This window comes from Grammomys surdaster, unplaced genomic scaffold (assembly GCF_004785775.1).
Source record: "Grammomys surdaster isolate TR1022 unplaced genomic scaffold, NIH_TR_1.0 197, whole genome shotgun sequence".
Classification (NCBI taxonomy): Eukaryota; Metazoa; Chordata; class Mammalia; order Rodentia; family Muridae; genus Grammomys; species Grammomys surdaster.
This window is the reverse complement of record NW_021604642.1, coordinates 716,731-729,967: the sequence shown is the minus strand read 5'-3', so window position 1 is coordinate 729,967 and position 13,237 is coordinate 716,731. Positions and strand designations below refer to the sequence as shown.

The window sequence follows — 13,237 nt, the reverse complement described above, 5'->3', positions numbered from 1 at the left end:
GAAGTTGATCCCTATGAGTCTGAGCCCTGCCTACTCTACATAGTGAGTTCCAGGACAGCCAGAGCTACATAGTCACATAGTCAGACCCTGTCAAAACAGGAGGTGTGTGTGTGTGTGTGTGTGTGTGTGTGTGTGTGTGTGTATGTGTGTGTGTGTGTAGAGGTAGCCCAGCAGTTAAGAACATAAGCTGCTCTTCCAGAGGAGCTGAGTTTGGTTTTCAGCATCCAAGGTGGGCAGCTCACAACCACCTGTTTCTGCAGCTGTAGGAGTTCCTACACCCTCTTCTGGCCTCTATGGGTATCAGCATACGTATCACATACCCTTTAACACACATGTGCATAAGTAGCATGTTACTGAAGTCTCGTGTTTGTGCTGACTCCACACCCTTAGTTACCATGGGATGAGATGATTATATTTATTTGGAGTACTTGTTCCTGAGCAGGAAGCTCTGTTGGTACATGGTAGACTAGCTTCACTAGGACCTGAACTTGGGAGCTTTGCTTTACATTTGCTTCCAAATCTCCTCCTCTCTCACATCTCACTGCATTTTAGGGTAGAGTGCTAGCAGTGAAGCAGGTCCTACTTTTGGCTGTGTCTAGAAGCTCGGAGAAGATAGAATTTGTGGAAGAGTTTCCCAACACGCACACACACATACACACACACAAATTGGGGCCCAAAACGAGGTGCCATCTCACACAGTCTCTTCTTGTGTGCTCTGCTATTAGGTTGGCTCTCTTTTGATATCCTAGCTGGTTGCCAAATCTCCCAGAATTCCAGAGTAGGATAATTTCTCTTTACTTTTTATGTCTGTTTCAGGGCCCTGTTTGATTATGATCGGACTCGTGACAGCTGCCTACCAAGCCAGGGACTCAGTTTCTCTTATGGTGACATTCTGCACGTCATTAATGCCTCTGATGATGAGTGGTGGCAAGCAAGGCTGGTGACTCCACATGGAGAAAGTGAACAGATTGGTGTGATCCCTAGTAAAAAGAGGTGAGCTGTCAAGGTTTTTAATCCCAGCTTTTCCTGGCTTCTTGTTCTCATTCTCTGTCTCTGTCTATATCTCTGTCTCTTTTCTTCTCCCCCTCCCTCTCTCCTCTCTCTCTTCTTCCCTACTCCTCCCTCTTTGACCTTCCCTCCCTCTTTCTCTTCCCATCCATGCTCTGGTTGCTTTGTTTTATGAGACAATGTCTCACTCTGTAGCACAGGCTAGACTGGAACTTCTTTTGTAGCCTAGACTGGCCTTAAACTTGCTGCAGTCTTACTGCCTTTGCCTCCTGAGTGCTAGGAATTAGTAGTGCTCCAGCACACCAGTCCTTGTGTTTGTCTTTGCTTGCCTGTCATACTGTGAGTTACCTGAGAGCCCTGTGTATGCCTTCTTAGGCCTTTTGGAATAGTCAGTACTTGGGACATGGTACTCACTGAATGAGCCAGTGTGGTGGTTGTTCCTGCCACAGCCCATTGCTGGGACCTTGTACTGGCAGTAACTAGACTTCTTGACTCCCAAACAGGGTTGAAAAGAAAGAGCGAGCTCGATTGAAAACTGTGAAGTTCCATGCCAGGACAGGGATGATTGAGTCTAATCGGGTAAGTGAGGACCCCCACCCTCCCAAGGCAGTCAGCCAGAGTGTAAAGAAGAGTGAGAGGCTTGGAGTTTGGGTTGAAATACAGGAGAACTGGGAAGCATGAAACATTGTCTGTTAGTCAAAGACTGGCTCTGTCCTGCTAGGAAATTGCCCTGAAAGCCCACAGTTAGTGTGTGGGCCTGCTATTGGGTGACTGGCTCTGGAAGGGGTGGAGCTGGCTGACTTGGCGGGGTAGATGAAACCAGTCCTGGTTGTCTTCTGGCAGCAGACCCTGCCAGAGCTGTGGAGACCTTGAGCAGAACCTGTTGTTACCATACCATCTTGCCAAGAAGGTCAGCCCCAGAACATCTGCCTGCCTCCAGACAGCACGGGACAACATCACACATTTCCTTTTATGAGCTTTGCAGCAAAGGCCAAGGAACTTGAGGAGCAATAGAGGGAAGAGAGGCATGCTGACTGTATCAGTGACAGCTCAGGGCTATGTCTAGGAGGCAACAGTGACTTTTATCCTGTAGGAAGGTCAGTGAGTGATGCTGGACTCAGTAGAGCCTCTAACATCTACATCTCCCTCTTACCATCATTTCATTGAATCTCATAGACTCCATTTGTGAAAGATGGTCTTTTATTTAGCTCACCATTGTCTCCATTTTAGTTTTTCTTGCATGCTTTAAAATCCATTGTTGTTTTTTTTTTCTCCTTCTGTCTTCCCCTCCCCCTCCATCTTCATGTTCTTTCACAGTCGATCAAAACGAAACGTAAAAAGAGTTTTCGCCTCTCTCGAAAGTTTCCATTTTACAAGAGCAAAGAAAACATGGCCCAGGAGAACAGCATACAGGAACGTAAGTAGCAGCAGAGTCCAGAGAGCAAGCAGACCATTTGCAGCCCTGGCTTCTTGTCCTTAGTTGCCACTTCCCTTAGAAGGAGATGGTGGCCACCCAAGCATTTGTGTGCATATACCCACTTATTTGTAGTCATCATAGAACCTGGCCTGCACAGAGACATGTTGGGGCTTATTTGTCCAGCTCCTCACTCAGATTGAAGTGTTGGAGGCTCCGAGGCTATCCCAGGCACCTATGTTGGAAGTGTAAGACAGAGCTGTGCTATTGTGATAAGGAATGGTTTTCAGCTAGTGTCAGGGTTAGGAAATGGTTTACAAGAGGACAAGTTCAAGGCACTAAGTGTTGCTCTCCTGGCTCTCACCTCTTGTGTTTTCTTTCCCTTAATTTCATTCATAAATGTTAAAAGAAGAGCCTGTCCCTCCTCAGATCCCTAAGATTGGGGCTGCTTCTGGAATGCTCATGTGTGTATCAGCACACAGGACACCCATATGATTCACAGCAGGCTTCCTATTATGCCAGGGCACCCCCAGAGCCAGTTACCACAAGAAAACCTTGCTGCTTATATGAGTTGATGTGGACACAGTGTTGCTCAACATTATCTAAATAAAGATTTATTGAGAAACACAAAGCTGAGTTGGTAGGACAGGCTACAACACTGGGCTGCATTAGGAACCAATTCAATCCTACTAAATCTCTTTACTCTACCACATGCCTCAGAAACAAGTTGCTCTGACAGTATTCTTGAACACCAGGTCAGGTTTGTCCAGTAGGTTCTCATTCATGTCATTGTGAAATTGTAAATTGTAAATGTCTCATTTATCAATCATTCCTCCATCTTTCATGGAGCAATCTTGTCATCCAGAGCTATGGGGTCCGACAGGAGTCTGACTAGTTTGGATAAAAAATGGCCCCTAGTAGGCTTACCTGGTTTGTATAAGATCATGCTATGTATGGGTTCTGACCACCCATAGTAACCCTGATAAGAATGGCTTACTGTCCAAGGCTTGCTCAGTGACGGGGGATAGAGGAGGTTGACTGGACTTGTGAACAGTGGGAGCTTAAGACAAAGATCTGAGATAATGCTGCCACAGTTTACTAGATCAGTCCTGAACCTCCCCAAGGAGCCCAGCCTGGGACATGTCACTATTTAATGACCTAGCCAGTTAGGGGTACCCATTGGCCAATAAGGTTGCAACTTTTTGGTACCTGTTCTCCAGAAACAAAACTTAGGGAAGTTCTGTACACCATACCACAGAGAAGTTTTTTTATGAAGGGCTTGGACAGACTAAGGTATAGTATGGGGAAAAGCTCCCAGGGTAATGATAATTCTTTCTGCATATAGTTGGCATATAGACATGTCTCTTTCATACACCAATGGGAGATGTGTTGCAGGGGCAAAGCAGAGACCCGGCCTCTACAATTACACATTTGGTCAAAGCAGGTACTTTTAAGCCTTGGAGTGTTGCCTGCCATGTGCTATGGGTATGTGGGCTGTAGACTACCTCAGAAAGCCTGTCTACTCCAAGGCCTTCTGCCTCCAAGCTGAATAGCATAATGCCAGACATCTTACCTGACGTGGGCTATTCTTTCTTCGGCAGATGTCTTCATCTCACTGTAGTTCTAAGTCTTCATTGGATACTCCTATCACTAATGCTCAACTGCCTCTGTATTCTTCCTTCCCTTCGTTGTTTTTCTCTGTTGTTTTCTCTTTTCCCTGGTTTTCTCCATTTCTCCCCTCCCTCCCCTTCCCTTTCTGTCTCTGTTGTCTGTGAAATCAGGACTTCCCTGGGTTAAGTGACGATTATTATGGAGCAAAGAACCTGAGTAAGTCAAACTTACACACCATTAACTGTATCTGTGGCATGAATGGAGTTCACGGGGTGGGGGTGGGGATGTAGGGGACATGGGTAAAAGGGAAGGGTGAGGGAGGGTAGTGTTTGTGAGACCCTTCCCCATGGCAGGAGGAAATCTGTGGCTCCAAATGGTCCCTGGTATTCTAACAAATCTCTAGTATTCCTGTCTGCGTTCTTTGTACACCTCTGGGTGATAGTGGCCCCATAGAAGAGAGTTAGGTCTAATTGCATGGTCAGGGCGAGTGCTCAGCTGATGTGGAGCTTCCTGAAGATCGTGGGGCCTGCTGGTTGTGTTTTCTCCCAAGTAACCCTATGCCAAAGAGTTGAGCTTGGGAACCACAGCTTTACTAGTTCTTCTAACCTAGTACGGGGTGCTAACTGGGGATGGGGTGAACAAACTCCACATCTGAGCGGTCTTGGGAGTTCAGGTGGTACCACCAGGCCAGCTATCCATAGAACATCTCTAAGAAGCCCAGCTGCCCTGCTGGGGCTAGCTCACCGCTGACTGATTCCTATCCCAGAAAAGCTCTGACCGACATCTCCATTTGGAAAAATTTCCAGAGTGGATACTAGGAGGACCTAGGTACAGGTTCCTTAGCAGCCGTCCTTGCTCACTGCAAATCCAGAGTACAGCCTTCCAGGTGGGCTCTGTCCACATGTATTGTCCCTCAATAAAGGATAACAGTGGAAGACATAAGCCTGTCCTTAGGGGGAACTCAGGGCCTAGCCACGTGTGACAGACAACCCAGCAAGTCCTTGGGGAGGTATGCACAGCATATTATGGTCCTGGCTGAAACGAGCAGCATCTCTCCATAGTTTGGTGTGTCTGTGTCTCATTTCCATTTGCCTGCTGGTCCTTTGAGAGGGCTGCCATGTCTGTGCCTCCTGTGAATGCAGCCTTTTGCTTGAGCTTTCTCCACCCACACTCCAAGATGGGCAGGTCCCGACTGTCTGTGATGGGAGGGGTAGCCTGTCTTCCTTAGTCCTACTGGCTTGTTGTTTCTGTGTATTTGACGTGTGTCTTGTGGTGGATCAAGGTGTATCCCCTTCACTGCTGAAGCCAAGTTCTCCTCAGCATTGGTAGAAGGAAGGGCTGTGGGTTGCACCATAGTTCAGAGTAGTGTTCCTGGTGACTGTTACATCCATTCAGTGATGAGCCTCTAAGTTGGAGAGTGTCACACAATTCTGTACCTTTGGTGGCTCTGTCTTGGGAGAAAATGCGTGAGCAGCAGCATGCCTAGGCTTCTCTCTTTGACCGTCCTTATCCATTTCCTTCCTGCCCATTAGCCTTAGGAGATGAGTTCTGAGACAGGATTTGGAAACCATCCAAATTGGCTGGCATGATTCAGATGAAGAAAATGCTATGAAAGGAAATAAGCCTTCTAGTGCCTATGGAGGGACTTGGCAAATTGAGTGGGCTCTGGGGACATGGAGGAGGTGGCCAGAACATCAGGATTGGAGCTGTGCTTCCCAGTTAGTGGCCTGGATGTGGCAGGCCTCCTGTGGCCTGACTTGGTTGGCAGCTCGATGTCTCCCTCCTGGCGCATTTGAGTTTGTGCTGCATGCGACCTCTCAGTGGTGTGTTCTGAATTGGAGTCTCTTTTTTGTTGGCTTGCAGAGGGAGTGACATCCAACACCAGTGACAGCGAAAGCAGTTCCAGTAAGTGTGTGTCATGCCCCTGTGTCCTGTAGCTCCCCCATGTCTCCCTACCATCATCATTCCAGTGTCCACCGCTACCATCGCTGCTCAGAGGCTGCTGCTCCTTTTAGCCATGTATACTTTGAGCCCCTAGAGATGCTGTGGCCAGCTCATTCACCTTGTGGGATGGAATTTGTAGAATAGAGAGAGAATAAGCCCTACAGCTCTAGCTAGGACCTGGCTTGAAACCATCCCTGGGGTACTGGGGAGGATAAACTGCCACTGATTAGGTCCCTGCCATGGGCATGTAGGCTGCTGAGACTACCAGCTGTACAGATTTGCTCAGAGACCAAAAGTAAAATGGCTTCTGCCTTCCATCTGCCTTTCTGGGCTCCTAGGACCACCTTACCTTCCGACTGGGTTACATAGTCAGGAAAAGAATTGCCCCAAATTCCTTGGGAGCTCCTCTAACTACAACATTGAAGCCATAGTTCAAATCTCACAAGCTCTGGGGATACTGGCCTTTGAGGAGCTGCAGTGACTAGAGGTCTTTAAAATTCCACCGGGAGTCTCAGACTCAGGAGCTCTGTAGCAAGTATCCTGTGGCTCCATGCAGCTCTCACTGCCTTCCCAGAACTGCTGTCAGCTCATTTGGGAACCGTAGGCAACCAGCACCAAGTGTCTTAGTGACTTTCTTAGGAAGACATCGTCATTGCCAGGTCACGTGAGGGTCCACTATGAGCAGAAAGCAGGTTCAATATTGCTCTTAAAGGATACTGGGACCTTAGCTCAGATATGCACCACTTTCCTAGATGCTTCTTAGAGGTATGAGGTTGGTAAATAAATAGACATTTAAAGGGGCATCATTAGGCTGCAGCTTTGGAGGTTGGGCAAAGTGTCTGGACTCAGGTAAAGTGACTTTGCAAGTGTATTTCAACGAGTTGGAGCTTTGCTGTGATTCTTCCCAGAACAAGGGGACTACTGAATATAACCAATTGTTACCTATAAGAAGTAATTCCCTAGAGCTTGGGGTGGTTTGGTGGAGACTTGACTTCTGGGCCTAGCCCCATAATTGGGCAATATTTCACTGAATGAAAACAGCCCAGCCCAAGGCTAGTGAATGGCTCCTTAGCCTTCTTGCCAACAGAAAGTGAGACTGTTTTGTGGTGGGCGTGGGGTGTGATGAATGCTGTACACGGTCATCAGATCATAAAGTGCTAACATGTTTCCCTTTTTGCAGAAGGACAAGAGGATGCTATTTTGTCATATGAGCCAGTGACACGACAAGAAAGTAAGCCCCCTTCTGAGAGTCTCGCTTTTGTGCCAGTCTCCCGGTCATGGGGCTTAGTAAAGAGGGTAGCTTGGGGGAGCAGTGGGGAGGAGGCCTGGCAACATCCAGCCCTTGGCTCCTCCCTAGCATCGCTGGGTGGATGACATGCTGCACACATATCTTGGGATACTTTTGCCCACTGCTAGGATACCTTCCAAAGGACAGGTGGATTCCAGAGCAAAGCAGGAGAAGGCCTATTCCAGCAGAGGCAGTTGTTGCTGCACAGGCATCCCACCCTGGGCATCTGCTTTGCGAAAACCTTGCTTAGTAGCTAGGGTCTGTGTGGAAATTGCTCCTGAATCTGTTGGAAATGGAGATGCTTCTGATTTCAGACTTGCCTGAGACTTTTTTTTTTTTTTTTTTTTGGTTTTTCAAGACAGGGTTTCTCTGTATAGCCCTGGCTGTCCTGGAACTCACTCTGCAGACCAGGCTGGCCTCGAACTCAGAAATCCACCTGCCTCTGCCTCCCAAGTGCTGGGATTAAAGGCGTGCGCCACCACTGCCCGGCTTGCCTGAGACTTTAGATTGTCAAATTTAAAGGCTCTTTGAAATCTTTAATTAAAAGCCAGAGAATAGCCGTAGTTGCTTCACCTTGTCTGAGTGGTGGCCACAGAGCCTCTGTCCTCGGAGGCAGGGCAGGTCTTCCTGTGGGACCTCTGTTCATTGTCTTGTACTCTCCCTCCCCAGTTCACTATGCCAGGCCTGTGATCATCTTGGGCCCAATGAAGGACCGAGTCAATGATGACCTCATCTCTGAGTTCCCGCATAAATTTGGATCCTGCGTGCCACGTAAGAGCCCAGGCAGACCCAGATGAGTGAGGTTTGGTACTCTGGGAAGTGCTATTTTTTTGAAAGTGTCTAGGATCAGGGCCATTTGGGACTTCCTGGAAGGCAGTAGGAAGTAATGGATACCCCCAGAGTAAGTGGTATTGGTAGGGTTAAAGTCCAACTTGGCTGCTTGCCTGATGCTATGGAGTTAAAATTTGGGTGGTAGTCAGGATTAAGTTTACAAATGGAGAGACCCATCATTGTTTTGGTTTTTGTTTCCTTGTGGTGCTGGGAATTAAACCCAGGTCATTGTACACAAAGTGATTTGAGGAATCATTTTTTAGGGCTTCTTAAATGCCAAGTATTGCATCTCTACCAGGCCACATGTCAGGAAGCCCCACCTTTTTGGTCCATATTACCCTCAAGGACCCTGTGTATAATATCTGGAGTTTGGAAGAGGAAATAGGCTGGACAAAATCTTTCCAAGTGTTTTTTTTTCATTCATCTGAAAAATATTGGAGTAGCCTTGTGTCCTTCCTGTGAGAAAGGACGAAAGTGGCTTTTAATAGCCCAGATCATTGCCTTTGGAGCACACAACATTTCCTTCCTTCTTTCTCCTTCCTTCAGATACCACCCGGCCTCGGCGTGATAACGAGGTAGATGGACAGGATTACCACTTTGTGGTTTCCCGGGAACAGATGGAGAAGGATATTCAGGACAACAAGTTCATTGAGGCGGGCCAGTTCAATGATAATCTCTATGGGACCAGCATCCAGTCTGTGCGGGCAGTTGCAGAGAGGGTAAGCAAAGAGGAGGTGGTCTGGCTATCCTTGAGGGAAGGCCCTTATAGACATAGCAGACAGCTTCACTAATCTGTAAGGTGGTACTTTAAAAAATTATTTTTATTTCATGTGCTTTGGTATTTTTCCTGTATATATGATGGTGTGTGGGTGTTGTATCCCCTGGAATTTGAGTTCAGATGGTTGTTCACTGCTATGTGGGTGCTGGGTATTGAACCCCAGTCCTTTGGAAGGGCTTCCAGTGCTCTTGACCTCTGAGCCTCAACCTGATCTCTAACAATCATAAAGAACCATCCCAGAAACAAGAAACTTGTGGGACCTTTTTGGGACCTCTAGGATGTGTGTGTCTGGGTTCTTCTCAGGCTGATGTTTGGGTTACTACTGGCTTTCTTGGGGACCTATAGCCAGGAACTGTATGAGCTGATGCAGTCTACTCTTTCAGGGCAAGCACTGCATCTTAGATGTCTCCGGCAACGCTATAAAGAGACTGCAGCAAGCACAACTTTACCCCATTGCCATTTTCATCAAGCCCAAGTCCATTGAAGCACTTATGTAAGTGTCCACAGGGTTCAAATGACCCTGGAGAGGGAATAAAATAGATTTGCTGGGCAGGGGCAGCACCCAGAGAAAGGCTGAGACCAACTCTGAGTACCTGCTGTTCCTCCTGTTTGGGGGCCTAGGCATGTTCCTCCTTCCCAGTTGGGCTTTTCGGCTTGGAGGTTTGGAGGAGGGAGTTAGCCATGGTCTACTTTAAGGTAGCTGTTTAGCAGATTTTCAGAAAACCTAGACCATTTTGTTGCGTTAAGACATAGGATCTCCCTTGGAAATGGATTGCTACTGTGTCTTTGGCAGGGAAATGAACCGACGGCAGACATATGAACAAGCAAATAAGATCTATGACAAAGCCATGAAACTGGAGCAAGAATTTGGAGAATACTTTACAGGTAAGAATCCGGAGTCCTCTGAGAAGGCCAGATGCTAGCTCAGGGAGACTTAGAGCTAAATGCCCAAGGAGCTTTACAGTCACTGAGCACGGACCTTTCCCCGGCACTTAGGTTTCCAGTCAGCCAGGTTCTAGCACAAGCCACACCCAGGCATAGCTTTTGCTGGTTCCCTTGTTTAATCTATTTGCATGTTCTGTGAGATTACAGATTCCTTTGTCTCCTCCCTCCCTGCTCTTCCTCCTGAAAGTTTTTGCCTCACATGCTTTGGTGTTGATAAACGTTTGTTGGTGGTTTCTTAGTGTGGTGGTTAAGTCGTCGGTCAGTCTGCATGTGTATACTTTATGAAGGTCAGTTCTAAAAGTGGGGAAGATTCCCTTTAAAGTCCAGCACTAGGTGTACGAGAGCAGGCTGGTAGTGAGTAAATTCAAACTCATAACATTGGGTTAGCCAAGTAAAGAATTTGGAAATTATTCACATACCATGGGTCTTTGGAATCTTTTACCATCCATATGTATGCCCTTGTTTGCTGGGCTGACCTCTGACATAGCAGATGTGATGGCCCCTAGGATCTCTGCCTCTTGCCAGAAATTGTGGCTTTCTGCTCTTCCCCTGGATAACTGGGATTTTCCAAATCTTTGAGTGAAACTGCTTTAGAATTAAAGGCTGCCAGCCCATGGCAAAATCAATGGGAGCTTCCGTGTCTGGCACGCAGTGGGTACTCAATAAACATCTTTCCAATCAGCACACTGCCTGTGCATGGCTAGTCTCACTGTCTCACTGACTCTGGCAGTTGATGTCCAGCCCTGGGTTCTGGGCAGCTAGCCAGCCATATATATACTTCTTCTCTGAACCCTGGGCAGATAACTCAAGAAGCCAGACCCCATGCTTCTGTGAGCATCCATTATACCCTGGGGACATCATAGGAGAGTTGTTACTAGAGGCAGGATGGCCGGGACTTGGGGATACTATTATGGACCACAGTGGTAATTTTTTTTGTTCTCTCTTCACTTTAGCCATTGTACAGGGTGACTCACTGGAAGAGATTTATAACAAAATCAAACAAATCATTGAGGACCAGTCTGGGCACTACATTTGGGTCCCATCCCCTGAAAAACTCTGAAGAATCCCCTCCAACCATTCTCTTGTGAACAGAAGAAATCAAGTCCCTCTTCCCTCCTTCCTCTTCATTCCTGTCCCTACGGGGAGAACAAATGACTACTGTTCTTGTCCCCCTTTTTAGATATGTCAAAAATTGAGTTTTCTAGTCCTGTTCTTTTTTAAAAAATGTTGTTTTGTTTTGGTTTATTTTTTGGGATGATGCCATCTCACTCATCACGTGACCGTGCCCATTCCTGCATGGACCTTTCCCACGCGCTAGACAGGTGCAAATCCATCAGAGTTGTTGTTCTCATAAACACCCAGCAGAAGCGAAGAGAAGAGAGGAGGACTGATGGAAAGACAGACTCTGGACAACTGCACAGCTTGTGAAGTGAGCGAAACAGCCCACGTGCTGAGGTGCTCCTGGGCATTTCTACCCTGGACTGCTGGCTTGCAGCTCTGAACGGTGCAACGTAAAGGCTACAGAAAGTATCTTATTTATATATAGATATATATATGTAATTTATATAAAATATATAGAAATTATTATATATATATATTATACACTCTTCTATAATATATATATATATATATTCACATACATTGGAACTAGAAAATCTATGGAGACGTCCATCAATGGTACTATGTTATTAGAGAAATGCTTTAATTTTCATATTCCAATCAGATGACATCTTATGTTCCACCTGGTTGGGAAGGGGTTGACAACGGTAGCAAGTGCTATACCAAAGCACTTGAATTTGGTCATTCTCTTCAGAGCTAAGGTTTGCTCCAGGTGGGGCCAACCTACAGCATAAGAGAAGGGGCTTTGGCTGGGAGCTTAAGATTGGTGACTGAAAGCAGTTGCTGCCCCTGCAGGGCAGTCATTCCTGTGCAGGAAGAGAGAATGAATGGCTAATGACGCTCCGGATGAAATCGCCTATTGTTTTATGCCGCCTGATGTGTCTGCATGAGAGGTTTCCTTTTTGTTCATTTTTAAGCTGCTGTTAAACCAAAACCATGTTGTGCTACTGTGTCAGCCTTTTCATTATTCCAGATTTTACTTTTACTATTTAAGTGAATGCGTAGAATCCTATTTGCCAGTGTTCTAAAGGCTTGTGAGGTTCTGAAGGAGCCAGGCCTGGGCTACAGCAGTAACTCAGGCCTGGCCATCCAGTCAACAGAGGGAAAGCAGGGGCTGGTGAGGGCAGAGAGTACAAGCTGGGGTTCAGAGTTACCATGCTGGACTTAGCTAGGGGTTCCTTCATGGAGCCACTGACAGGCATAGGGAGGTGCTTGCCTTCCGGCTCTGTGCTAGGACAGTGGAAGAGCACCAGGCTTGGCCAGCCATGTAGTGAGTTGGATTTGGGTTCTTTTATTTTGCAACTGCTCCATTTGCCCTACCCCAGCCCCCTCACCAACAGCTGGTAGCTTACTGTTTCTTCAAGAAGAAAGTAGATTTTAATGCTGTAAATTTGAGCTGTAGAGCTAAGACTCGCTTACTGGTGAGCTGTGAAATCTTGTTGCTTTTTTCCCAGAGTCTGATGGCAGTGACTGGTCCAGGTAGTTTTCCTCCCACAGCCAGTGCAGGCAGCAGGTGTGGTCCAGGCCCTACCCCACCCCACTATGCTCCTTTGAAGCCAACGTGCCTCCCTCACCTCCACACTGGAGGGATGACGCAGGGGAGAACCTAGAATTGCTTGGCTCTCAACTGGGTTAGGACCATTGCAGGTGACACAGTGTTGAGGACACTTTCCAGCACTACCAGCCACATTCAGGAACTCTGTTCACAGGTATCCTACCAGCATAATGAGGCTAACTGTGACTCATGGGGCCCAGAGCTAGAAGAAAGAAAAGGCAGCAGCTTTCTCTTGGGCAGTACACTGGATTGAAGGCAAAGAGGAATAAAGCGACAGATGATTGTGACTCTCGTGAGGGAGGGTGAGCAGGGAGTGTTAATTCTCTGATGGTAACTAACAAGTGTGAGCAATGCTCAGCCCTCCCTCCCAGGGAAGAAAAGCAAAGATTCAAAGTAAGCATGATAATAGTTGGTTTACCAGTGTTCCTTCCAAGGAGACATATATTTTTTAATAAATGATAGTTGCAATGAACAATGGCTCAGAGACCTTCTTGAAGTAGTCGAGTAGGGTGGTTGGGGCCCAACAGCGGGAAGAACTCAAACCAATGTTTCAGAGTGCTGGGGGAGGGGCGACTGACCAGGCAGTCCTTGAGAAGGGTGTGGCCCTGGGTGGTACTGGATCCTTTGCTAAAACTAAGCTGAAAGTGTATACTGAGGCTTCTACCCTGGCCTAGAAGCTGCCCTTAACATTCTCAGCTGGGTAGGGGCCATGTCCTTGGTGGCAAAAAGCTGTCACTTTTCTCA

General features: G+C 47.2%; 1 protein-coding gene across 6 annotated transcripts in view; it reads left to right on the top strand.

Moving 5' to 3' along the window:
* Positions 1 to 12,965, top strand: part of Dlg3 (discs large MAGUK scaffold protein 3) — a 52,223-nt gene extending 39,258 nt beyond the window's left edge. For 3 of the 6 annotated variants that reach the window (XM_028769985.1, XM_028769984.1, XM_028769986.1), the window contains 9 exons: positions 817 to 993; positions 1,512 to 1,587; positions 4,204 to 4,249; positions 7,158 to 7,208; positions 7,935 to 8,036; positions 8,643 to 8,815; positions 9,258 to 9,367; positions 9,668 to 9,759; positions 10,773 to 12,965. In XM_028769985.1, the coding sequence (XP_028625818.1) occupies positions 817 to 993; positions 1,512 to 1,587; positions 4,204 to 4,249; positions 7,158 to 7,208; positions 7,935 to 8,036; positions 8,643 to 8,815; positions 9,258 to 9,367; positions 9,668 to 9,759; positions 10,773 to 10,879 (934 nt within the window). In that variant the 3' untranslated portion in view covers positions 10,880 to 12,965. Of the gene's footprint in view, positions 1 to 816; positions 994 to 1,511; positions 1,588 to 2,325; positions 2,426 to 4,203; positions 4,250 to 5,896; positions 5,939 to 7,157; positions 7,209 to 7,934; positions 8,037 to 8,642; positions 8,816 to 9,257; positions 9,368 to 9,667; positions 9,760 to 10,772 lie in introns of all 6 variants that reach the window. The other 3 variants (XM_028769987.1, XM_028769988.1, XM_028769983.1) reach the window with 2 other exon arrangements.
* Positions 12,966 to 13,237: the final 272 nt, after the last annotated feature.